At 46.1% G+C, this 25,644-nt stretch overlaps 1 protein-coding gene across 1 annotated transcript in view; it reads right to left on the bottom strand.

The window, feature by feature from the left end:
* Positions 1-12,018: 12,018 nt before the first annotated feature.
* The window catches only part of Pgm1 (phosphoglucomutase 1), a 57,965-nt gene continuing 44,339 nt past the window's right edge, over positions 12,019-25,644 (bottom strand). The window contains exons 8-11 of the mRNA XM_005353458.3: positions 22,302-22,437; positions 19,173-19,356; positions 16,858-16,992; positions 12,019-12,641 (exon numbers count right to left, since the gene is read on the bottom strand). Of these exons, the coding sequence (XP_005353515.1) occupies positions 12,552-12,641; positions 16,858-16,992; positions 19,173-19,356; positions 22,302-22,437 (545 nt within the window). The 3' untranslated portion in view covers positions 12,019-12,551. The remainder of the gene's footprint in view (positions 12,642-16,857; positions 16,993-19,172; positions 19,357-22,301; positions 22,438-25,644) is intronic.

Genomic DNA, 25,644 nt, shown 5'->3' with positions numbered 1-25,644 from the left:
CTGGCTGCCCCATTAACAACTGTCTCCTCCCCTTGGGTCCAGCCTAGCCCTTGGATCCTGCATCTTGTCATGGACTGATGTAGGTAGCATCTCTCTCAGATGACCCAGACAGAGGAACAGAGAACTAGGAGCAGGCTGACTTGGTCCTCATTCCAGTGAGTGACATCTTAGGTAGCATAGCTTTGTAGAACCCAGGCTCCTCCCAATGCTGGTCCACAACTGACCAGGCTGGGTGAGGCAAATGGTGACCATGGAACCACCTGCCTGTGGAAGACTGTCCTGACCATTGCCCACCTGAAATGACGAATGTGCTCCATGGTCACACCACTCCCCAGAGCCCCAGTTCCACTTCATACCATGGCCTGTGATGGCAAGACTGGTGCCATGAAGTGCTGGCATGGAGTTCTGAGGGAAAATCTAACAGCTAGCTGACTTTGTTAAAAAAAAAAAAATTCCAGCACAACAGTGTTTGTGAAGAGAGAAAAATCCCTGAGCAGGCCCAGAAACTCAAAGTAGCCAGGTTGGCAACAGCACCCTGCCCTGCAGCAAGGAGGAAGTCACTAAGCACACCTTCCTGACAGACAAAGGCAGGGCCTTGGCAGCCATTGACAGGATGGGGTGCTCTTCTTGGACCCTGAAGGCCAGGAACATAATAACCAAGGCCAGGTGCCCTTCCCATCTGGTCCCCTGAGGGTGTGAGAAAGGATTCTACGAGCCTAGGAGCTCACACAGCAGTATGCCTTGCAGAAAGGTGGCTCAGGCCTTGAACGGCACATACAAGTGTGCACACCTCACCTGGTGCCTTGCACAGGGAATTCCAATTGTGGGTCAAGTTACTCTCATTTTGACACTGGCCTGCAGTCTCTGGGGTGCATTGAGATTAATAGATGACTTCAGCACATCAAAGGCTTCCATTGCTACTGCAGACAGAGCAACCTGTAACTTTCCATTGCACACAACTTGGAAATGCGGGCTCAGCCGCCATAGATAAGAATTCAACGTGGAGACCATCGCCCGTCAGTCTCCACAGCATTTGCTTCATAATGCACAGCGAAGGAGGTGCTGTTGACAAGGGCCAATGGCCTGCTTCATGTTGAATGACTCCAAAGTCTAAGGTCCTTGCTTTGTTAAAATAAGAGCTGTATAAGCACAGAAGTCAGATGTCTACGACTCCAGTTGTATGAGATGTGCAGCCTAGATAAACCCATAGAGACAGAGGCAGATTTGTGGATACCAGGAGGCGGGTGATGGAAGAGTAACTGCTAAGAGATGTCATGATTGTCTCAGGGTAAAGAAAATGGTCCTGAACTGGATAAGAGCGATGCAAGCCCACCTTGACAGCCTCCTGAATACAGCACACATCCATGAACCCCACACTTTAAGGAGAAGGATTCTGTGATATGTGGTTCTATCTCCTTTTGTTTTTTGGAATGTAGAAACGCACCATTCTTTTTATCTAAATATATCATGAAGGAACACACACTGCGCTTTAATGGTAAAAAGATACAAGTTTATAACATCTTATAAAAACTATCATTTAAAAACGATCTTGTTCATTTGATACTCCCCTCCCCCATAGCAAAATAAGTACATTTTTAAAAATAAAAATAAAAAAAGATGGAGCATGACAAGAAGGGAATTCAAGATAAAAAGCCCAGGGCCATGGCGAGGGGCAGAAGGAACCTGGAAAGAGGGCTGAAACTGTCGGGGGACTTCTGTGGGGGGACTTTACTCATATAACCATCCATGTCAAGACATGGACCACAGTCAGTAGGTAAGTGATGACCAGAGGCTGTTGGGGATGGGTGGAAAGGACAGGCACCAGCAAGGACAGGGTGGTAGGGCTGGCACAGGAAGCTACTCGGGGACTGGCTTGACTCTCCTCCACCCATTCACATTCTGATCACTGAAAACCTGCCCTCTCTTTCCCTTTTCTACACACACCTGAGACATCTGTCCAGAGCTAGCACCCCACTCCAGCCGATATGCAGCATCAGGCCCCAGAAGCCCTTACAGCTTTCTGTGCTTTCCCTGCGGTGGAGATGTGGTTCCTGGGCCCTTGGGTCTATTACTCTTCACCCCAGGGCCTGTCTCTCCTCAACCACTGCTAGCCTCTGAGCTTCTCATCCCCGGGCCTTGGCAGTGTGGTTCTGGTTGGGCCATCTGTACACATGTCCCCAAGTTCTCTCCATATCTCTGCTTTTGAAAAGGAGTTGTGGAGGCTGCCTGCCTGCCAGTCAGAACCACCTTACAAGTCACAGAACCTCTCTGTGCCTCAGTTTCTTTTCCAGCACAATAAGGATGGAAGGCTGAAGAGGTATCTTACAGAGCATGAGCAGACACAGGCAGCATGATACCTTTACTAGTAAAGTTTTATTTTTGTTTTTTTATTTTTATTTTATTTTTGGATTTTAAAGACAGGGTTTCCCTGCAGCTTTGAAGCCTGTGCTGGAACTAGCTCTTGTAGACCAGGCTGGCCTCGAACTCACAGAGATCCACCTGCTTCTGCCTCCTGGGTGCAGGGATTAAAAGCGTGCGCCACTGCCACCTGGTTTCCTAGTAAGGTTTTAACCTGCTGTGTCACAAGCTTGTTCCAAACCCCAAGCAGGCCCTGCCTAGAACAAGACCTGCTTTGCAGCTGGAGAGATGGTTCAGAGGTTAAGAGCACTTGTGCTTTTTCAGAGGACCCGGGTTCAGTTTCCAGCACCCCTGCAGCAGCTCACAAACAACCTTCTGTAAAGTACAGTTCTAGAGGATCCTAAGTTCTAGGGGATCAGTGCCCTCTTCTGGCCTCCATGTACATCAAGCACACATACAGCACCGGAAGACGCTCATACTTGGAAGATAAAACCAAGTTTTTTAATTGATTTTATTAAGCTATAGATTTTTCTCTGTTCCCCTCCCTTCGTCTCCCCTCCTCTTCAACCCCCTCCCAAGTTTTTGAGAATAAGATCCACTTGAAGCTCATGAGATATATGTTTATATGCTTAGGTTTGGTCAAATCACATGTGTCACCTAACCGACAGAAAATATCCATATTAATCAGGACTTGTCCCATTCTGTGGCATAAGCTCTACCGTCCAAGGGAAAGCAGGTCAGGACTTAACAAAACTATCTGGAACATCTTGCTCATGAGTTAAATTTTACAAGAGAAAAAATGCCCCAGCATAAAAAAGAAAGCAGTGTGACCCAATAGCAACTTGAAGTAATATTTCAAAGTCTACCATTTCCAGCCATATGTAATAGGGGTTTCTCTGCATCCCTAGAGTGGCACCTGGCATTAGAACTAATGATTACAGCTCTTGAAGTTCTTTGAAAGAAGTGTGGGTAAAAGAAACATAAATGGGTAAGTGATGGCCAAACATGGAAGAGGAAGGATCAGAAAAGGACCTTAGCACTCATTCACTCATGCTTCAGATGGTGCCTGAAAAATCCTAGAATTAGATTGGAGTAGGGACCTGATGGGCTGGTGACGTAGCCCAGCTGATAGATTGGAGTAGGGATCTCATGAGCTGGCGATGTAGCCCAGCTGATTGATTGGAGTAGGGACGTGATGGGCTGGCGATGTAGCCCAGCTGATAGATTGGAGTAGGGACCTGATGGGCTGGCGACGTAGCCCAGCTGCTAGAGTGCTTGCTTCACATGCAGAAAGCCCTGGCTTTCATCCACAGCAGTGTATTCAACCAAGTGGGGAGGTGCACACCTGAAGTCCTAGCACCTGGGATTCAAGGTCATCATCAACTTCACAGTGAGTTCCAGGCCAGCCTGTGCTCCATGAGACCCAGATTCAAAAAAGGAGCAGGGCACAGTCACATAAGCTCAATGTAATCCTGAGCAGGTTGCCTAAGCATCTGTGCCTCTGTCTTTTCATTTAAAATGAGACTAAAAATCGTACCGGCTTTATTGCCATGTGCTTTAAATGAGAGCCATTCGGTGTTCAGTGAAGAAAAAACACCCCTGATATCTAATGGAATGGAGGCCAGAGCCAGGCTTTAACTCCCTTGAGATAAAGAAATGTGAATATATGCTGCCTATCTGAACCTGAGTACTAACTTAGCATCCATGGAGTCCTTCTCAGGGATGAGGAGCCTGGGACTAGAACTCAGGACAGCTTTTCTCCCCCAGAGTCCATCTCAGAGGAAGGATGAGGGCTGTGGCCATTCAGAGGACATGTTTGTCTTTAGCTGACAGCTAAAGAAATCAAATTTATTCTTGTCTTACCTGGCACTCCTGAGAGTCTGGTCTTCCTGAAGAGAGCAGTAGCAGGTCACATCAGGCCAGCATGGAAAAGGGAAGGGGATCTGGGCAGCTGTGGAAGGAGACAAATACTGCATTGTAGAGGGTCCCAAAGCTGGAAAGGGAACCTGGCCAAGGCTGGCTACAGTTGCCTTCGGCCTCGCTCTGGAAATCAGGACATCCTTTCCTTGTAGGGTGGAGGGGTGGGGGTGGGATCATTTTTTGAGAAGATCACCAAGAGTAGAATCTGTATTAGGGATTATACTGGACATTAGACTGAGGGTTCCTGATCATTGTCATCAGAGGGCATGACTGTGTCCCCAAGGACATTCTGGAGTTAGTCCTTCATTGTTCAGAAATATGTATTCTCTTTCCGTGTATGTGTGTTCATGTGTGTGAATGTGAATGTGCACATGCCACAGCATGCATGTGGAGATGAGACCACCTCAGGTGACAGTGTTTACCTTCTACTTTGCTTGAGATGGGATTTCTTGATGCTTGAGACTGTGTATATCATACTAGCTGGTCCATGAACTTCTGAGGATTCTGCCTCATTTCAGTTCTAATTAGGGTTACAATTGTTATGCAATGCCATAACCAAAATCAAGTTGGAGAGGAAAGGGTTTATTTTACTTCCACTTCCTCATCATAGTTCATCTGTGAGGGAAGTCAGGACAGGAACCCAAGCAGAGCAGGAACTTGGAGGCAGGAGCTGACGCAGAGGCCATGGATGGGTGCTGCTTACTTGCTTGCTCCCCATGGCTTACAGAACCTAAAACCAACAGCCCAAGGGTAACACCACACAAAATGGGCTGGGCCCTCCCCCTTCAATCACTAATTAAGAAAATGCTCCTCAGCTGGATCTTATGGAGGCATTTTCTCAATTGAGATGCCTTCCTTTCAGATGATGCTAGCTTGAGTCAAGTTGACATAAAACTAGCTAGCACAATTGACCCTTTGTCAGTTTAACACACGTAAACATATCCACTATTGATCCATAACCTTTCCTTTCTTGTTTATCCCCAATATCACACATGAATAACAACACTACACTATAAACATTCCGAATTTTAAGAGTCCTACAGTCATCAAAACTTCAAACACTTAAAATCCAGTCATTTTAAAATATGCATTCTCTTTTAAAATCCAAAGTATTTGTAAAATTCTAAAATCTCTTTAAAAGTTCAGTCTTTCAAGTTTGGGATCATTCAAAATTAAAAAAATAAGTTAAATATATTCTTAGTACAAGAGGGAAGAGTCAGGATATAGTCACAATCAAATCAAAGAAAAGCCAAACTCCAGCTGTGTAAATAGCTCAATGACCAATAAATGGGATCCACTTTCTGTCTTCTAGGCCCTTCCAAAGGGCTTGGGTCACATCTCGAGGTTCACCTTCTACAGCCCGCATGGCTTGTCTTCTAGGCTCCAACTGGCTCCACCCTACCACTGCCTCTACCCCCATGGCACTGGCATTTCCAAAATGCTGGGGTCTTCTGATGCAACTAAGCTACACTTTCACCAATAGCCTCTCCTAGGTTCCCTCCTCATGGCGCTAAGCCTCAACTTCTCCGCATGACCCTTTCAAGTCTGGGGCTTCAACTGCTCCTGAGGCTGCACCTTATCCAGTGGCCTCTCGCAATGCCACGCCTCAGCAGCTTTTCACAGCCCCAGCAGCACCTGAGCGACTCTTTCACTATCAAGTTCAGCTGCCAGAACATATTCAACCTTGGCCTCCTCTGGAACACAGCTTCTGTGTGCTGACTCTCAGGAAACACGTCCCAGAAGGGTTCACCTCAGTGATGCTGATCTCTTCTTAACCAGTGCTAATTTCTTAGCTCCAGCTGAGCAGCGCCAAGTGTCCCAGGAAAGCGAAGGTTTCACATCAATGGCTCTTGTCTCCTGTTCATCACAAGCTGATTCTTCAGACTCAACTGACCAGAACCACACATTCTAAACTCGAAACATGCAACATCCCTGAAAGTTTTTAAGTGACCTTGAACTTCCCTCTGAAGCTTCCCAAGCCAGGCCTCTGTCATCTCCATTTCTCTCAACCTTCTTTTCTTCCAGGCTCCCATAGAATAGTTGACCAAGCTTTGAACACTCAGGGGCTTTTGTAACCCAAAGTTCCAAAGTCCTTCCACAATTCTCCCCAAAACAACATGGTCAGGTCTGCCACAGCAATACGCCATAATCTTAGTACTAATTTCTGTCCACTTAGGGCTTCTGTTGCTATGAAACACCATGGCCAAACAACTTGGGGAGGAAAGGGTTTTATTTCACTTCCTCTTCCAGGTAATAATCCATCACTGAGGGAAGCTGGGAAAGAACTCAATCGAGCAAGAACCTGATGGTAAGAGCTCATGCAGAGGTCATAGAGGGGTGCTGCTTCCTGGCTTGCTCCTCATGGCTTGCTCAACCTGCTTTTTTAGAGAACCCGAGACCACCAGCCCAGGGGTGACACCACCCACAGTGGACTGAGCCCTCCCCCATCAACCACTAATTAAGAAAATGCTCCCCAGTTGGATATTATGGAAGTGTTTACTCAACTGAGGTGCCCTCCTTTCAGATGACTCTAGCTTCTGTCGAGCTGACATATAACCAGCCAGGACAGCACCCCGTTTTCATCAAAGTAGCCTTGAAATTTTAGGCACATAATACTGTGTAGTACTCTACATAGGTTCTAGGGACCTTAACTTAGGTCTCATGTTTGTGTGGTATTTATTCATTGATCCATCTTCCCCAGTACAGAGTTTTCATATGACTTAAAAGATACCTGGCCTGTACTAAAAACATGGAAATAAGAACACGAACTTAGGGACCCTGAGATGAACTGGTTGTTACGATGGCTGGGAGAGCATCTGGGAATGCTTTGGTTTAGGATGCTTGTGCAAACAGAAGACAGCCAAGGCTTTCCATCTATCTTGAATCAGGCACCTTGCAAGTTATCTGCTGAAGACCTGGGATTCTTGAACTTGATTCTATAAACTAGCCTTTGACCCCTCCCCAGTACCAGTCAAGTAAATCTCTCTGGTAGTACCACCCATGAACTATAAGCACAGGCAACACATCACCAATTTAAAAAACAGGATCTTGGGACTTTCAAGGGTACTATTGGAGTTGCAGAAGCAATGATGTCAGGGCAGGGACCACACCTGTGTGCAGGGCTTGGGACTGAACCTAAGGCTTTGTTCATGTCAGCCAAACATGCTATTAACTGAGCTGCATCCCCTGCCCAGCAAATGGCCGTTTTGTTCACACCTCCACTACACTTCAAATAAAATTTTTTTGGTTCAGTACCTCATATTGAGGCTTCTGGAATACAAGCCAAGGTTTCCAGAAGTAGCATTGCAGGTGGTTTGCTGCATCTGTTATGCGCATGTCATGGCTCATGTCCTAGCTAAATGACTGACAATAGGATGGTCACTGGAAAAGCAACTTCTAAATTACAGTCATTCTCATACCCACACGGCCTAGAATGGCAGATTTATTAGTGGGAAGGTGTAGTTTAAGAATGTGATAGTTGGCCTGGCAGTGGTGGCACATACCTGTAATCCCAGCACTCAGGAGGCAGAGGCAGGCAGATCTCTGTGAGTTCAAGGTCAGCCTGGTCTACAGAACAAGTGATACTTTCCAAAGATGACCACATTGACGTCCACCAAACACATTCTCCTCCAGTATGTCCTTGGGAATCCGTCAAGAAGAGGCAGAGTGCGTCTTTCCTACCCTTGAACATGGGCTGGCCTGAAGGACTTGCTAGAACCAACTGGTTTTGGTCAAAGACATTCTATAGAATTCCAACCTGCTCCCTGCCTCTCTCCTGCAGCCAGCATCATGCTACATGGAGAAGCCATAGGAAGGTACACAAGATCCCATGGTCCCAACTGAGCTTCCTGTGACAGAAGACATGGGACTGGGTGAGGATTCAGCCCATGTAGGTATCTCAGCTACTTCAGGGTTCTCTAGTGAAGTTGCAGACACTTAGGCAAATACAAACTATCTCCACTGTGTCCCACCTGACTTCCTGCCCTGTAGACTCTGTGAGCATGAGAAGATCAGTAATGTGTATTTGGGGGTGTTCTTCTACCTAACAATGGTTAGTGCTATACACAGAGTTCCCACAGTCCTCGGGTGGGTGAAGGAGGTGAGCTGGCCTTCTGCACTGACACAGCAGGGACTCTCAAAGCTTCCATTTCTTTCTCTGGCCTAGGAGTAGCTCATTTATCATGGTGTAGAATAGTCAGCCGGGAAGCAGTGGAGACAGAGATTTTCTTAAACATTAGCCCAAAAGCTCCTCTGATGGGTCTTCCTGTCATCTGGAGAGCAGAAGTGACTCATGGAGACGTGGAAAAGCTATTAGCCCACACCCTCCAATCCAACTTAATGGATCTAGGTGAAGCTTTTGCATCAGATGAAAACCAAACCAAGGGCAGCATGTGGGCGGCTATCAAGAGGCTGTGCCATAAACGCTGACATCACTCTTTCGTATAAGGATACATCAGCATCTCATTCTGGTCCTGAGAACCAAGAAGGCCGAACCCCAGCCTTCCAGGAGGGCCTGAAATGGGAGGCCCAGGGTCAGGTACCTGTCTTATTCCAGTCTGGGTTTCTCCCCATGAACTGGTTTCAAAGAATACTTTAGCTTGGACCTGCTTTGGTAATTCCTTGAGGGAAAATAACTTGTTTCTGTAAGCAATAGAAAGAACTCTTCTGCAAATTGACCCCCAATTTTCAGAGCAATAAATGACAATACTTGTAACATTTAATAATTGCTCCACCTCCCCTGCCTCTCTTCCTCCTCCTTTCTCACCCTTCTGCCCCAAACCTAACTCCTATTTTCTCAATGCAGATCTTGCTGTCTTGCCCAGGATGGTCCTGCACTCTTAGACACAAAGACATCCCTCTGCCTCAGCCTCCTGAGTATCTGGGACTACAGATGTTTACCATTGCATTCAGCAAATTAAGTCTTAGTCTAAGGGATCCCGATGTATGTTTCCTATCTGCTACCAGGATCCCCTCCCCTGGACGTTTTCTCACTTTCAGTCTTGAGTTCTTGGTTGTAATATTGAGTTGGAAGTGTTATCCCAGCCCACCAACCACTTGGACTCCAACTCCCAGCCTGCCAAGCGCTGACCCCTCTCTGGGAAGGGTCAGGACCACTCCCACTGGGTATTTAGGAACACATGGTTTTGGGTTTGGTGTGTGCTCCCTCTGTCTTTCCCCTGCCATGTTCCCGACCACCCGGGACCACCTTTTATTAAACACGGGCATTTACTTTGGTTTAATCTGGTCTGATTGGAATTCTTTGAGCCGGCGGAGAGGCGCTGTTAGCAAATATTTCTAACACTGGTTAGCCAGGAAAGTTGGTCACTTGCTTGGGACCTCTAAGACAGACATTCCTACTTCTCACGTCAGAAAAGTCGCAGCATAATGAAAGTGCCATGCGTGAAACCAATGCAAACACACGTGCTACCAGCTTTTGAAGAACCAGGCGTGAAGTTAGACCATGAGAGAAGGCACAGAACAGTCTGCCTGCCACAGAGCTCTAGGCAGAAGTGCAAAAGAACATCGGTTAGCGACAATGTGGGCTCAGGAAAGCGTCACAGGGAAAGAACACGTAATTAGGGACACAAGGAAGATCAGGGATGGAGGGCACAACTGAGGAGGGGCAAGCAGAGCAGACGGGAGGGTCTAGAGGCAGGAGCATGGCATTTAGAGGAAACTGCAAGTGTCTCAGAAGGCAGAAAAGGGAAAGAAGCGGGCGCAGAGAGCAGGCAGGCAGGCCAAAGGGATCTTTGTCCTGCAACATTCAAGAGATCAAGTGGAACTTGAGAGTATACAGCAGGTGGCAACTAGCAGGGTTCAGCAGAGGGTGAAGCCAGAAGGCCAGGAAGCCCTTCCATGCTGGGGAAGATGTGCACTGAGACCACCAGGGAGCTCTCTCTCATCCCACCCACTCAACTGTGGGGGTCAGATCACTGGTGAGGGGTGTGTCCCCTGCACACGGGAACACGTTTTTGGGAGGACTGCTGGACAGCAAGGCTAGCTTTGGTCTCATCGGTCTTGAAATGCATCGGGCAGCAGCTGGGTGGGCTCTGGAACAGAGGAGGCAGAGGAACCAAAGGAAACAGTGCTGAGAGAGCTTGGCCTCTGCTCTCCTCCTTGAGGGAGGCCCAGTGTAGGAAGCCAGGTCTAGTTGGGGTGCTGGGGAACATCTGAGCAGGAAACTGCTTCTCCAGGAAGAGCCATAAGTCAAGATTAGGGGAAGGGGAAGTTTCCAAGCCAGGGCCCCAAACAATTCTGACCCAATTTTCTCACAGTAATTCTCACCACACCCCAAAGAAAACAAGCATGACTCAACAATGATGCTGTTGGGGGGGGGGGTTGGGCGGCTGCAGCAGACCAGCCTCTCTTACTCCTCCTCCCACCCTCCTGCAGGCAGCCACCTATAGGTGGCTCCAGCCACCTCCCTCTCTCTCGGCCTCTCCTCAGCTTTCAGCTTCCAAGTGGAGTCAGGAAAAGCAGCTGAACTGTGGCTGGGGCAAACAGGACATTTTTACAGCTACCCTAGGGGCTGCAATACTGGGAGTGTCTACAGCTCCTTCTAGAGACAGAGAGTTGTGGAGAGTCAACAAAACACAATGTCAGAAATGAGCCCCTGCTTATGGGAGCTGAGAGCCCCAGGCAAGGTGCTTAAAAACATCTGTTAGGTTTCAGCTGAGCTGATTAACATGGGGATAATAACTTCTTAGTTGGAGGGTTTCTGGATGGCACACATCTCAATCTCAACATTTACAACAGAATAGACACGGGGAAAATATGAATGCCAACAGCAGGTATTGCCCGCCCAACTCACGGCATTCTACCTGTGCTGGCTCCGATGCCCCAGCGAATCCTACAGGCAGTTTGAGGGCAGTGATACATGTCGTACATGGTTTCTTTCCTCTGATCCTTAGCCAGCATTTATTTCCTGGCAGACCGATACGTGCAGATGTTTCTTGGGGGAACTGTAATGCTACACTAAGCCTCTTAACACCCTGGGCTCACATTATCGACCTTTAATAAGGAGAATAATGTTTTCACACCTTCTGCGCTATTCGATGTAGTCTGGTAAAGAAAGGGTAATGCTGAGCAGTGGCTAATGGTGAGGGCATGATGCTCGGGGGGCACCCTCTTTGGGGGGGGTGAAGATTTCAGAGATTGACGGCACAGGTTTATGCACCTAATGAGCCCTGCACCCCCAAAGTTAGAACTATTCGTGTCCCCACTTTGAAGATGAGGGGAATGGCATCCAAAGGTCAGCCAGGGGCTCAGGTATGAGTCAAACCCAGGTCACTTGGCTTCAAAGCCAGCCCTTTTGACTGCTGTTATCCTTGTGGGCTGGACAGCAAGGTGCAGAGGTTACTCAGATCTAAGGGCCTTCCTCCGCCTCTTCAGCAGGCCTGGGGCAGCCAGCACTGCAAAGGATACACCAGCTCCACCAGATCTGAAAATCACCTTCTTCCCTAAGTCGTTCACCGCACCAAGCTTTCTTCAGTAACCCTGGGAGTATCCAGAGGTTGCTACCCCGGTGAGATTGAAAATTATAGCTCTTAAATCTAAGGATTGTCAACTTATCCAGAAAAAAAGTAGTTCTGGCTAGGACATCAAAACAGAATATAATCTCCCTCTCATCAAATAAAACACTACCCCCAAACAAAATATAATCCCCCCTCCTGAAACAAGGCAGACAGTCTGTTTTATTTCTTTGTAGTTAAGAGTGAAGAAGACAACAGGCAACAAACAGTAAGTGCATTCTGCTTTAATGTCCCAAATATCGGTGCGGATGGGACCATGCGCAAAACAACACAGAGATCTGTGGACGAGCACGTCTCACTCGGAGGAAAACTGACTAGAGAGAAGGCACCAGAAACCGTACGCTGTCAGATGACATGTAAACATGGGGACATTCACAGTGGAGCGGGAACCTCATCATTTCACGGGCACACCCTACCGACAGGAGATGGCCTTACTGCTGACCCTCAGCCTCCAAACCTTTACATGGTGGTGTAAGCAGTACCTGATGCTAGGAGACCAAGGGGCACACAGCAGCAGTTGAACAGAGCAAGGGAAGGGACAGACGTGAGTGCGAGCTCTCAGGTCTGCCGTCCTTCTCCCCCACACAGTGGTAGTGCCTCACAATTGGCTGTTTATCAAGTGGGAAGTAAAAAAACCAAGTCCTAAAAAGCCCAGGCGAATACACTGTTTCTGTCCATGCTCTTCAATCGGTGGCGTGGATGGGTCCTAGGTGGAGGGACGTACCACGTCTGGCCATCTTTCTAGGTGATGACAGTGGGGGCAGTGCGTCCTGTCCTCTCCTGGAGCTGGGACACCTTCAGAGCAATGGAGATCAGGGGAGCCAGCATGACCTGAGAGAAACACAAACGGAAGAACCTTTCCCATCACTTTTGTCAACAGATCCCTGGTCCATGACTCTAACCACTTACTCCAGGACTCCAAGATACCCGAAGCTCTTTTAAGTTAATAAAGCGAACCCAAGCCTGGCTCCAGCCCTTCTTATTTCAGTTAGCCAACTCCAGGTCTACCCTGAGAAGCAAGCGACCAAAACATTCTGGGTATTTCCTCTCCACATCCCCCACATTCATCCCATCAAGTCCATGAGACTCTTATGCTGTAAATATTTTGCCAGGGTACCCACTTCTCTCCAACCCTCTGCCATGACTCCACCTAAAACGGTTCTCTTATCTGGGTCCTTCTACATAGTCTGAGCTGATGCTCACATCTGTCAGATGCAACCCCCTCCCTCACAGCAGCTTTCATTGGGGGCAGGGGTGGACCCCACTGTTGAAATGAATCATCCTTGACATCAGACAAACGAAAACTCCATCTAGTTAGACTGACTTATTTACAGAGGAATACCAAAGGTGTGCAGTGATTGGACATAAATAGCCCAAACAGGGCATTTTCTTGCCATTTCTGTCTTTCATCTCCATCAAATCATGCTAGCTGGGAAAGCCAGCAGCACCCACTATGGCTACCACATGCCACTGTCCTTGCAGCTCACACAGCAGCCGCAGAGTAAAGGCAGACACTGCCCAGGTGGCTGGTGGCGTCTGCAGGCACGGAGAGAGCCCCAAACATTTCAGTTGATTCTCCACCCTGGGAATTTAAGTTCAGAAGAAATATATTTTTTCATTCCTCTGCCTAGCACAGACCAGGCTTTTAACTTGAAGATAAAGAGAGAGCTAACCATTCCCACCTTCCCCTTTTCTCCTTCTCTATTATCTTAAGAACCTGTGGTGTGGCCCGCAGGGCCCTTGGATCAGGTTTTAGGGAAGTTAAAACCGTACAGGGATATGGAGATTGCTGAAGCTGGAACCTGGCTGCTGGAAAAAGTGTGACAGAAACAGAGAAGCAGGCTCTTGTAGCTCCGTTTTTGTTTTCCCAGCTCCTTTTCAACAAATGCAAATGCGCACAAAGTATCTAGTCAAATTCAGACATAACAGCACAGGGTTGGCTGCAAGGACTGATGGAAAAGCAGGCTGCCACAGAGGGTCAACCTTCAGCTCTGCAAACTGAAAAGGCTCTGGCGCTCTGCTGGGAACAATGCAAACGTGCTCTACATAGACTTTAAAAATATGATAGACTGTGGGGGGTTTTACAATTAAAAATTTAGGGTCAAAAAATCTGAAAATGGATCGCTCTATTTTACATCTTTCGTGTGTATGTGTATACACACACTTACATGAGCCAGATGCATACCACAACAGCACACGTGGTGGGTGAGAAGACAGCTTAGGGGAGCCTGTTCTCTCCTTCCACTGGGTGGCTTCTGGGGTTCAAATTCAGTGTCTTTACCGGCTGAGCACCTCACCAGCCTTGAACTGCTTTTGATTTTTAATTTTTAAGGTTTTAAAGATTTCTTTATTTTCTGAATACGGGTGTTTTGCTTTCATGTATGTAGCGGCACCACATATGACTAGTGCCTAGGGAGGGCAGAATAAAGGATCAGAGTCCATGAAAGTGGAGTTATAGATGGCTCTGAGCTATCATGTGAGTGCTTGGAACCAAAACCATGTCCTCTGCAAAAGCAGCAAGCGCTCCTAACCATGACATCACCTTTCTTAAAAGCTGATCGCATGTGCCAGCCCCGGTGAGGAAGCATTTTAAATCCACTCTCTTTCCAAATCCCTACAATGATGTAAAGTTATCACTGCACCATTTTATATACAAGGAAACCAAGACACAAAAACATGGAACATGGGTCTTCAGTGGCAGGAAGAGAATTTAAAATAAGACCTCACTAACTCTACAACCAATATGCTCAAAACCACTACACTAGAATCTCCAAATTGGAGTTTTACAAGCTTTTATCAGGTACTAGAAGAAAAGAGGCTTTGTGCAAAAGTACATATGATACACATTACTTCATTTCTTTTTCACAAAAATTGGTTTATATTTGAGGTATCAAATGTAATTTTTAAAAATCTGGCTCCCTGCAGGATGATGAGGCTTATGAATGCTAGGCAAGCACTCTGCCATCAGGCCAAACTCTCAGCTCCCAACAGCAGCGATGTGGTGAAGGGACTACTACTGTCGAACCACCTGCCACAGCCACAGCTCTTCTTATGCCATGGTGGTAGTGAAGACATCAGCAATATGTTTTCTCAGAAAAATGTAAGCACTAAATACAGCATTACTAACTACAGGCATCACCGTGACTTTGAGTTCTTTCCTGCATCCTGCCTAACTGAAAGTGTCTACCCTTTAACTAACCCTTCTCTGTGTATGAGTTAAATTGTTTCTTTTTAGCTTCTGCAAATAAATAACCCTATATGGCCTCTCTCTGGGACTGTCCTGTTTTGCTCAGTATAATGTTCTCCAAGATCACCATGTCACTGCAAATGGCAGGACTCTCTTATTTTTAAGATGGGGTAACTTTGCCCTGTGTGACTTGGTCACACCTTTATCTCTTCATCTGTTGCTAGGAATGAAGCTGGAGTCGCAGTGGAACCATGGGCACAGCAGCATAGCAACTGCCTATGAGGGCAGCCGTCTCTCCAGCACAAAGGCTCCAGTTTCTCCAGACACAAACCCAGGCAAAGATTGTTCATTGCACGGAAGTTCTCGGTAATGTGTTTGTTTTGTGTGTGTGGTGGGGGGGTCACACATTTCTGAGAACTGCCATACCAGTGTGCTTCCTAGTCCCCAGCATGACACTCACCTCGGGTCCTCTTGTCAACAGCCAGTCTGCTGACATGGGGTCCTAACATATTCTGGCTTTCCTTTGCATTTCCCTTATGAACAGTGACAGGGTCTCTGTTCCACAAACTTCCCGGCCATTTTTATGCCTTTGGAAAACATCTGCTGAATTCTTAGCAGATGCCATTTAGATGAGCATCTTCCAGGGGATATTGTCTTGAGCCTTTTATGGTACAATATGAGTTGTGAACACCAAGAGAGCAAATGTACCTTATCCCCTCCACACTCTGTGGATCTAAAGCTCTGGCTCAGGAGCATCGGCCAAGGTGAGTGCTCTGAGGAACACACCTGGGGACCTCTTCTGTGCACCATTTATCCTCTTAGCTCCTCGGTTTGGTGACTATTCTGAAAGTCCAGGACCCCTGTTCATTCTTACATACTCCACAGGCACCCAACCCAGTAGACTTTTCCGGCAAGACACATAAAATTGGCTGTCCCTGCTTGTCCCTGACCCTGACAAAGCTGGAACCATCAGATGCTTTATCAGGGCAGGAGACCCAGCAAGCAAAGCGATGCATGATCAGAGACAGGCCAGACATGCAACAACTGACGCAAAGAACCATTCTCGTGTAACTGCCACTGAATAGAGACACGCCTAGTCAGTGCCTGTTGCCTTCCTGTGTCTCAATGCCCTTATCAGTACAAGGGGAATAACAGTCCATATAGCCTGAGAATTAAACGAATAGGAACTGGGGCAGGTAAGGGTGCTTGCTATATAAGTATCACCAGATGAGTTAAGTGTCTGAAACCCACACAAAACAAGCTGTGCATGGCTGTGCATGGCTGTGCACATACTTCGAGCCCCAGTGCTGTGAGGGGGAAGGCAGAGAGAGGAGGGTCACTTGCCAGTTGTCAGCCTAGCTGCAGGCTCAGTGAGAGACCCTGTCTAGGGGAATAAGGTAACAGCAGGGCACTAGATGTCTTCCTCTGGCTGTCAGGAACACATAGGCATACATCACTACATACACCATCATACACACACACACACACAAGAGAGACAGACAGATACACACATACACACGTTAGAGAGAAAGAGAGACAGATACACACACACACCCACACACACACGAGACAGACAGACACACAAGAGAGAGAGAGACAGAGACAGAGAGGATGAGATTGTTAACTGAATATATTTATGCAGTGGGTGTAATCAACAACAAATGTTCAGACAAAGGTAATTATTACTGTGGTTATTATTGGTCATTTTGTTCTAACACACTAAAAGAGACAAAACAAAAGCTAGTAGAGCCGGTGACCTGATGGGTCATTGAGGACAGGCAGTGATGCCGCAGGTTCGGCAGACCATAATCACTCCCTTGAGCCAAAATAACGAACCAGGGTGCAGGACATAGGCATTACCTGGGGGTCCTGATTGATTTTGGCAGCGTCCTTCTCATAACTATCAATGTACAATCGAATGGTGGCCCCTGCACTCCCGGTGCCACTCAGTCTGAAGATGATACGAGAACCATCTGCAAATATAAGCCGCAAGCCCTGGAAAAAGATAAGCAAAGGGTTTTTCCCGGCGAATGCTGCGAGAGAGACTGCAGACTGGCAGACAGGAGGGGTCCATTTGGAGACCCAACCTTATCCATTGGGGGATTAGATCCTTGATAGATGGCAGCAATCGAGCCCTGTGAGTCTGCCTTCTGTCAGCCTCTCGCTGCATCCAGACGGAGAGGCTTAACTATGTAGGAGCAGCATCTCCAGGGTCATCTGGGAGATGCAATCTTGGTGGTTGCTGCTCTCACCCCTGCCCATTTCCCTGTGATTCATGGACTGGTCATTTCAGCTTGAAGCTTCATAAATAAGTCAAGCTGCTGGAGGCAGAACTTGGCTCAAAGCTCTGGAGAACACTGCAGGCAGATGAGAGAAAGGGCTCTGAAGAGCACTGCGAGGGAATCTCAGAAAAGGGCCACGTGCCCTGGACAGGAGAAGCGGGGCTCATCCTAACCCAGCACGATCCAGTGGCCAGTCCTCTGATGACTAATAAGCCGAAGTGAGGTCCATGCGCGAGCAGGGCCTTTTTCTGCTTCCCTCCCTCCCAGTACCTTTCTGCCTTACTTAGGGTGAGACTGGGGCTCCGAGACAGCTCTCTTTCAGCACAAGGAAGAGAGGCTATGTCAGATGCTTGCCTAAGGGTCCTTCGCTCTTTGTGTGTCTATTTGTAAGATGCCAAAGACCGAGCAGAAGGAAGGACACGTCTTGCCTGGTGTTTGTCACTTCACAGTTCCAGCTGTGCCACTCCTTGGATTCGCTGTGAGGACAGCAGACAGGTCACACACAGTGTGTCCTCCAGCTGGTCAACGGGGAGGGCACATTTGCTCTACTCAGCATGGTTTACTTTCTAGAAGCAAACCAGGGCTGTCCTCACCCCAGGCTTCAACTTGTAGCTCCTAAAACCTCCTCCCTGTGTTTACTGTGGGCAGTTTCTCTCCTACCCCGTCTCTCACTATGTGTTCTAGTTTCCCAATCCTACAAAATGGTACTGCTGTCTCCTTCCTTGTGGCATAGAGCACAGCTCCAGCTTCCCACAATGCATTGCCCTGCCCCTCCCTCGTGGGCGAGGTGCCTGCAGAGTTGGGACCCTGGGTTCTGAACTCTTAAGGCTTCGTTACACCTCCCGTGCAGCTCTGCTGACCTCTGGACTGCTCTCTCCTCTACAGGCCTCCTTCCTGCTAACTGCAAGACCTAAGGTACCATCATCCAGACTGATCCAGGGTCCTCATTCATGCCAAAGGCATGAGGCTATGCCACTTTCTAGAACTGGGCACTGAAGCTGGCTCTGGTATCCACCCACCATCTACTCTCTACAGGGGGCTTCTAGTGACTCTCCAAACCATCTCCTCCAAAATCTGGCAGATGCCGTGTAAGGAAGCAAGCCAAGGCTCTGCATCCCTCCGGAAAAGCAAGCAGGGAGTTTATGGTGCTACAGCACCTTCGTCCCCTTCAGTTCTCTGCTTCCGAATTCCCAGGCATGACTTCATTCCTTGACAACAGGCACCAGACATAAAAGCAAGCAGATCCTGGGTGCTGAATGACTGGGAGAAGGAGCAAGAAGGATGACCAAGCTGGAGCCTTAGACACCCATCATGAGAAACCCCAGCAGCCATCTGTCATCACCCAGGGTGGGCAAGATCCTCAGCTTTGCTGTCCTAATATGTATTGCCTTGTCAGATGGCCACAGATAACAAGAGTGGGAATTCCTAACCAGGAAGCCTTCCTTAGAGGGGCATATTCTTATCGTGAATCTAGAGCATACAAGAAGAGTGCATACAATGTCACTCATGACATCACACTGCTAGCATGTCGGAAGGGAGACAAACTGATATGTAGGATCACAGTAAGGTTTTTCTACAGCTTTAAGACTTTCCCAAACATTCTACATGGCATCTTGTGTATCATTTTAGGGCTTACAAAAATTCCTCGATATACAGACTCAGAGTTCTAGCATGGAAGTACAGGGGGCTGTAAAGAACTGTGGTCAAAAAAACAAAATCTTTTTCTCCCTATGAAAATGTAGGAGAGTCACATGTAACTGGGCAGAAAGTCAACTGAGATCAAAAGGCCCCAAAAACAGGTCTGCCAAGGAAACCTAGGGGCCTTTCTCATTTTTCTCTTGAGGCTTCCGAGACGATGCTCTGGTCTCTCTCACGTACTCAGTCTGTTCCTACCTGATTTTTTGAAACGCTTCCATCTACTGGATCACTGTACTCAAAATTATCGGCTTTCTCCACAGTGTAGACTTTATCGTTTGCAGAGAACTGCTTCCCCACAAAGGAGCGATCCAGCATCAGGGCCTCCAGGTCCTTCATCATTTTGCTGGCACCCTCAGCTTCCACCTCCTCGTAGTCATACCTGGAAAAAGTGAAGTAGCTGAGACCCCTGGGCTGACGTCAGGGCATCCCAGGCAAGCAGACCACTGTCATCCTTTGTGTGCCCATCCCCCACCCCCACAAACAAGCCATCGAACTTCAGGAGCTGGCAAAAGCTGTGAACTTGTCAGTCAGCAGGGAGAGTGGGTGCTGGGGATGAAAGGGAGGTTCAGAAGAAAGGGCAGGGCTGAATAACCAGAGAACTCCTGGTTTGGCTTCTCTACAGAAAGAGGTTCTAAGGTACTCCTCTACGGGCTTTGAGGAGATGCCATTACTGTCACATCCCTACATCCTGAGGAGGGAACGTGACCAGCTCTATGACCTCCAGAGAACTCTATGTCAACCAGCACATGACTCAGACCCTTCTGCTCCAAATGCCTATCGCTCTTATGAGGTGAAGGCTGGGCCTGCCCTTGGTTTGGGGCCTGTGTGAAGCTGTAAGACTGTGGCTAAGCAAAGTTCCAGTACCCACAGGAATTTCCTAGAGCAAGGCCAGAATATCAGAGACCAGATAAGTAGGTGCTAACTAGTTATGCTTCAAACACCAGTCTCCTTCAGCGGGGAGTGTAGTCTGCTTTAAATTCAGCCTGGCAGAGGGATGCCTTCAGCGGATGATAAGGGGTCAAGAAAAGAAAACAGCTGTGTTACAACAAAATTCTGTGGTTATTATTTTTCTTTCAAGACTTGCTCTCAACATCTTTCTTGTGAAGTTAAAGACCTTGGCAGGCTTTCTTAACGTGATGGCACAATTCCTCTTGAAACAGTTAGAGGCTCAAGATGGCAGAATCCATTTGTTTGCTACAGCAAACAAAGTACAAGATGTTCAAGATAATACATCTGAAACAAGAGGAATACTGGAGAATTATCACTAACTTATCTGGCTCCGGGAGTCTATGTAGCTGAGACAAAATAGTCCCCTCCATCTTGAAGCTGGCGCTTCCCCCAGTTAAAACGATAAAGAGCAAGAAATCACAGCCAGGTTTCTGTGCTTTGTGCCTGTGGTCTTTGGGTGTTTCGGAGAGAAGATGTTTAAATCCCAAACACAGAGGGCTTGCATGGAAAGAATTCTGGCTTTGTAACCAGACAGAGCAAGCTACGCCTCCAACTTCTGCTAGCAGCTGCCTTTACAGAAGGGCCAGCTGTCCTGCCTCTTAGAATCCGGGTTGCCTGATTAAATAATTGTCTTAAGGCTCATGTTGGACGCTGGTGTGGAAGTTGACTAGCACTGCTGTTCAGTGAGTGGAGGGTAGAGTGGGCTCAGAACAGGTCCTAAGTGCAGGTTCTGCAGACTGCATCTGTAGTCTTTGATTGGTGTAGTATCTGATAAGTAGTGAAGCTGTGGTGGAATATTTCCAGTATGGAGGTGTGTTTAGCTATCAACAGTGAAGATCTGAACACACTCAACCTGACTCCACTCTGGTCACTGCTCATCCACATAGCTAGTCAAGCAGTATTCACACGGTGTCTGCATGACTCAGGTGACACACAGAACATAAAAACAAACATGGTGATGTTTTGTGAAACTCTGGGCCTAGTGAGTCCATGGCTGCTACTATGAATTACCAGGTATTCTCGCTCCTTGAGGACAGTCCTGATTGGTTCCCAGGACTTCATGATGAACACATGGCAGTTTTTATTTATGCTTTCAACAAAATAATAATTTGATCAGAATCTTCTTGAAAGACTAACAAGTTCAAGTTGCTTAAGGTTAAATTCTTTTCTGAATTTCTGAAGACCATGGACTACCAGTTCTGGAATATACACACTTTTTTTCTTCTAAAACATCTAGTCCAATGCATCCATTTTATATAAAAAAAAAAAACAAAAAACAAAAAACCCCCAAAAAACTAAGGGTGGTATGGGGAGCCAGGTATGGTGGTGCACACCTTTAATGCCAACATTTGTAAGACAAAGGCAAGTAGATCTTTGTGAGTTTGGGGCCAGCCAGGGCAAAATAGTGAGTGAATCCCTGCTTTAAAAAAAGAGCAATAAAAATAAAACAAGAAATGCAACTGAGGTCCAATGAAATATATCCAAAATTTTCTTACATATAAATGCTTTATCTAATATCCCTTCTCATAAAATATTGAGATTCAGGGAAACAATTTTTCAATTTTTACACTTATTAAGGGATAGTCAAATTAGAAATAACGAAGAACACTACTGGCAAGAATGTATTTTGGGGTGCTGAAAGTAGAGCCCATAGCCTTCCGCATGCTGACCACACGGACACTTCACTCTTCAGCTACACCTCCAGCCTCACTCCTCATAGCTGAACACTTCTTAAAAATAAAAGCATACATAGTAAAGAAGAATTGTTAAGTGTTCTGAAATATTGTTTTCCTACAGATTTACCAGTACCTGGGAGAAAGAAAAATAGAGAGTAAATATTGATTGGACCAATGGGTGAAATGCTGCTGACCAGTATCACTGGGTCCTATTTAACAAGTCAGAGAGTTGATCTGAACCGAGCACTAACTGTTTCCAGAATTGAAGGAGACACATTTCCAGGCTTTCTGAGCTCCAGAGTTTACACTACATCTTCACTTAATCCTCTCAATAACCAGACCAATATTCCTCTTCCTACAGATGAGAAAACTAATGACCTCCTAACTCAGAAAAGAAATAAAATTCATCTACTCCCATGACTCTAAACCCAGTGCTATTATTTTGCCTATTCGACAGGTACATTTAAATGCTTATTCTTTTGATTAAGCTAGCTATTTTTAAAAATCCTTGTTCTTTATGGTTTACTTTAAAAACTGACTTCATCTTCATCCTGATCAGATCATATTCAAAGTCGCCAGTTAAAGAAGCTGGGTGAACTCGGGTGTCCGTAACATTACAGACAAGATAGACACTGTCCCTGAGAATTGTCTCTGTCCACTTCCCCACGATCCCTTGAACCCAATCCAGACTGTGTCTGACCTGGTAAAGAAGTTCCGACCAAACTTCTGCCAGTGATCTTTGAGGATGTCCTCCACACTTTGCTTGCGGGTGGCCAGAATGGAGAGCCAGGCCAGGACAGCCCACAGTCCATCTTTCTCGCGAATGTGGTCAGAACCTGCAAGGCAATGAGAAAGCTGGTTTTTCACAAGGCCTTGAGAGCAAGCCCAGCGGTCTATAGGTACCAAAGCAGTCAAGGGGCTCCTGAGGACTCCAGGATGTAAAAGGATTCACATGTTCAATAAAGTGGCACAATACTGACAAACAGTGGAAGAAACTTAGGAATCAGAGGGAGATGCCAAGAAGCATCTGCGGGATGCTTTGGTAGAGCCTGGTGTATCAATTATCAAGTATTAGTGTGGGAGGAAAAGTCCCATATCAATCTTAAATAAATAATAGGAAAATATGGCTATTGTAAATTTTCAGTAAAGAAAACAGCCTGCAGCACCGTGGAAAAAAACAAAACACCCAGATAGCGATGTAAATACAGGTGAGACTCGAGCTAATAAAGCCTCACTTTGAGCCTGTGGTAAAACAACGGACGACCTTTAATGATGTTAGCATAACTGGCTCATTACTATAAAGAAACTTCAGGGCTTTTTTTTCCCCCTTAAAAAGAAAACAGTTCAAATCTAGAAGTTTAAAACTCTGCTAAGCATGATGGTGTACACACACCATCCCAACACTAGAGAGGTGGAGGCAAGAAGATCAGAAGTTCAAAGCCAGCCTGAGCTATATATGGGGCCTTGTCTCAAAGAAATGGGAAAAGGTGGGGGAAGACTGAAAGCCTTTAAATACTAGAAAATATCTAAATGTCTTTTTACTCTTGAGAGTAATAAATACAGGTAAATATATTGTTCAAAAAGAGAACTGACATATTTATCTACTTGAAAAATGCCTATTTCTATACAGCACTATAAAATAAATAAAATTAAAAGTCATTGATATACTTTAAAGACTACCTATTTACAATTGTAAAACAGGTATTAACAACACTCAGTATAGAAAAAAATATTATTAATAAGAAGAAAGCAAGAACAAAATTTAAAAAGTATACCAAAGATACAATAGGTAATTCATAAAAAGAATAGATTATTTTTTAATTAATCAATATAACAAAAAGGCTGGCATTGTTTTTAAGAAGATAAATTAAAACTAAGGTGAGCAACTGGTACTTCTAGACAAAGAGCCACAGATTTAAGTTAGAACCTTGGGGTTAGGGTTATAAGGGAAATGAGATTCTGTTACAGTGCTCTTGTATTACACTGTACCACCCTTCTGAGAAGCAGGGAGGCACAAAATATCAAACTCTTAAGGGAAGCCAATAGTGGGCAAGCCTGTTCTAGGACATCTGTCTTTAAACCAGTAATGTCCGGATTAGTGACTGGGCACAACCTGTTTTTTGCTAAGGTTCTTGCTAAAATCTTCACCAAAATTAAGAAATTATCTCCTTTTGCATGGGACAAAATTTTCACTTTTATCATTTTAGCTTTTTTAAAAAAATCAAAACAAAGTACACACCACAGTAAACCAATTTTCTGTTTCCTGAGAACCCCACATGGTCTTTAGAATCATGTTTCCCATACTGCCACACTGTGATTTCTTTACATGTCTTCTTGTCCTCCTTGCCTTTTCACTTGGTCTTGTTTCCCTTGGTGTTTCAGAGTATCTGGAATGACGCTGGCCACTGTGTGGACATGTTTGGGAGTACCTTTCCTTCCTGTCATCATCCTTTTAGACCCAGCCCAAATATCCTCTCCTCTTAGAGACTAGTTCCCAACTTCAAAGAGCAGTTCTGAGTTCCCCTTTCCTTCTCCTACAGCAACCTAACCTAACCTGAGCCCCTCCTATCTGTTCACACTAACCATGTGCTTCTTAGAGACTTGTTATTTTTGTAATTAATTCTGATAACCAGCATAGCATATTTAATTTAGCAAGAAACTAACGGTGGATGTGTGCACAAATGAGCAAGTTAATTAATTCATCCACTCCAGCACCTTCCCTTTTTCATTCAAAAAAATAAATAAACATTTTCTTTCCAACATTTTTCTCTTTGATGGATACTTCTTTTAGACTGTTTTGGTTAGGGTTTCTATTGAAGATAAACACCATGACCGAAAGCAACGTAGGGGTTTACTTCAGTTCTCAGCTGTAGTGCAGTGTGAAGGGAAGCTAGGGCAAGAATTCAAGGCAGGAACTGGAGCAGAAGTCTTGGAGGAATGTTGCTTCCTGGCTTGATCCCAGGGCTTGCTCAATCTGTTTTTGTATACAGCCAGGGCCATCTGCCCGAGGGTAGCACCACCCATAGTGGGCTCAGCCCTTCTCCATCCATCATTACTAAGGAAAAGTCTCTACAAGCTTGCCTAAAGGCCAGTCTAAAGGAGGTGTTTTCTCGATTAAGATTCCCTTTCCCAGATATGACTAGGTTTGTGTCAGGTTGAAAAAATCAACTGGGACAAGAAGTGAAGTGACATCTCAAAACCCAGAAGCTGCAAGTCTAGAGACTACAGGCAGTGCACTATAAGGCTTTAGTTAATACATTTTGAAAATATTTACATAACTTCATTACCTACAGACTTTTACTTTTACTGCTATTTTAAGGAATAAGCAGCTCTTGGCCTCTCATGGCTTTTATAAATGAGATGTTTTGGAACAGTTCATTCTGAGGATTCTGGCAGTTTCCCCGATACACTAGAGATTCATGATCACTTGGAATTATTTATCTGTGTACCCCGGACTTCCCTTTGTTTTGGTGGGGTTTTCTTAAGTTTTATTTATTTATAGGAGTATGTGTGTGAGCCTGTGAGTGTTTATGTGCACCGTAAGCATGTAGAAGCCTGGGGAGGCTGAACAGGGTATCAGAAACCCTGGAACTGGCCTTACAGGAAGTTGAGAACCACCCAGCATAGGTGGTGGGAACTGAACCTAAGTCCTCTGCAGAAACAGTTGAGTACCCTTAGCTGCTGAACATCTCTCTAGCCCCATCTGTGTTTTACAGGCAGGGTCTCCTTGTGTGTCGCTGCCGGGAACCTGTAACTCTCCTGCCTCCACCCTCAAGTGCTCTGACAACTGCAGGTGTGTGCCACCACACCTGAGACCTCCTTTTAAATAAAGTAAATTAATAAATTAAAAGCGCACATTAACTTCTTTTTTCTTTTTAGGGGTGCGGTGGTGGGTGCTAGACTAAAAGCATGGATATGTTTCCACTTCTAAAAAAAAAAGTAGGGTTTTTTCTTCCTTTATGGAAAATGAAAATGAAGTCTAAAAGTCCTAGCAACTCTGACTGGGCTATCTGGAAATAACCACATCTTAGCAACTCTGACTG

Source organism: Microtus ochrogaster, chromosome 10 (assembly GCF_000317375.1).
Source record: "Microtus ochrogaster isolate Prairie Vole_2 chromosome 10, MicOch1.0, whole genome shotgun sequence".
In the NCBI taxonomy this organism is placed as follows: domain Eukaryota; kingdom Metazoa; phylum Chordata; class Mammalia; order Rodentia; family Cricetidae; genus Microtus; species Microtus ochrogaster.
Note: the sequence above shows the minus strand (reverse complement) of the source record. Positions and strands in the feature narration are given on the sequence as shown.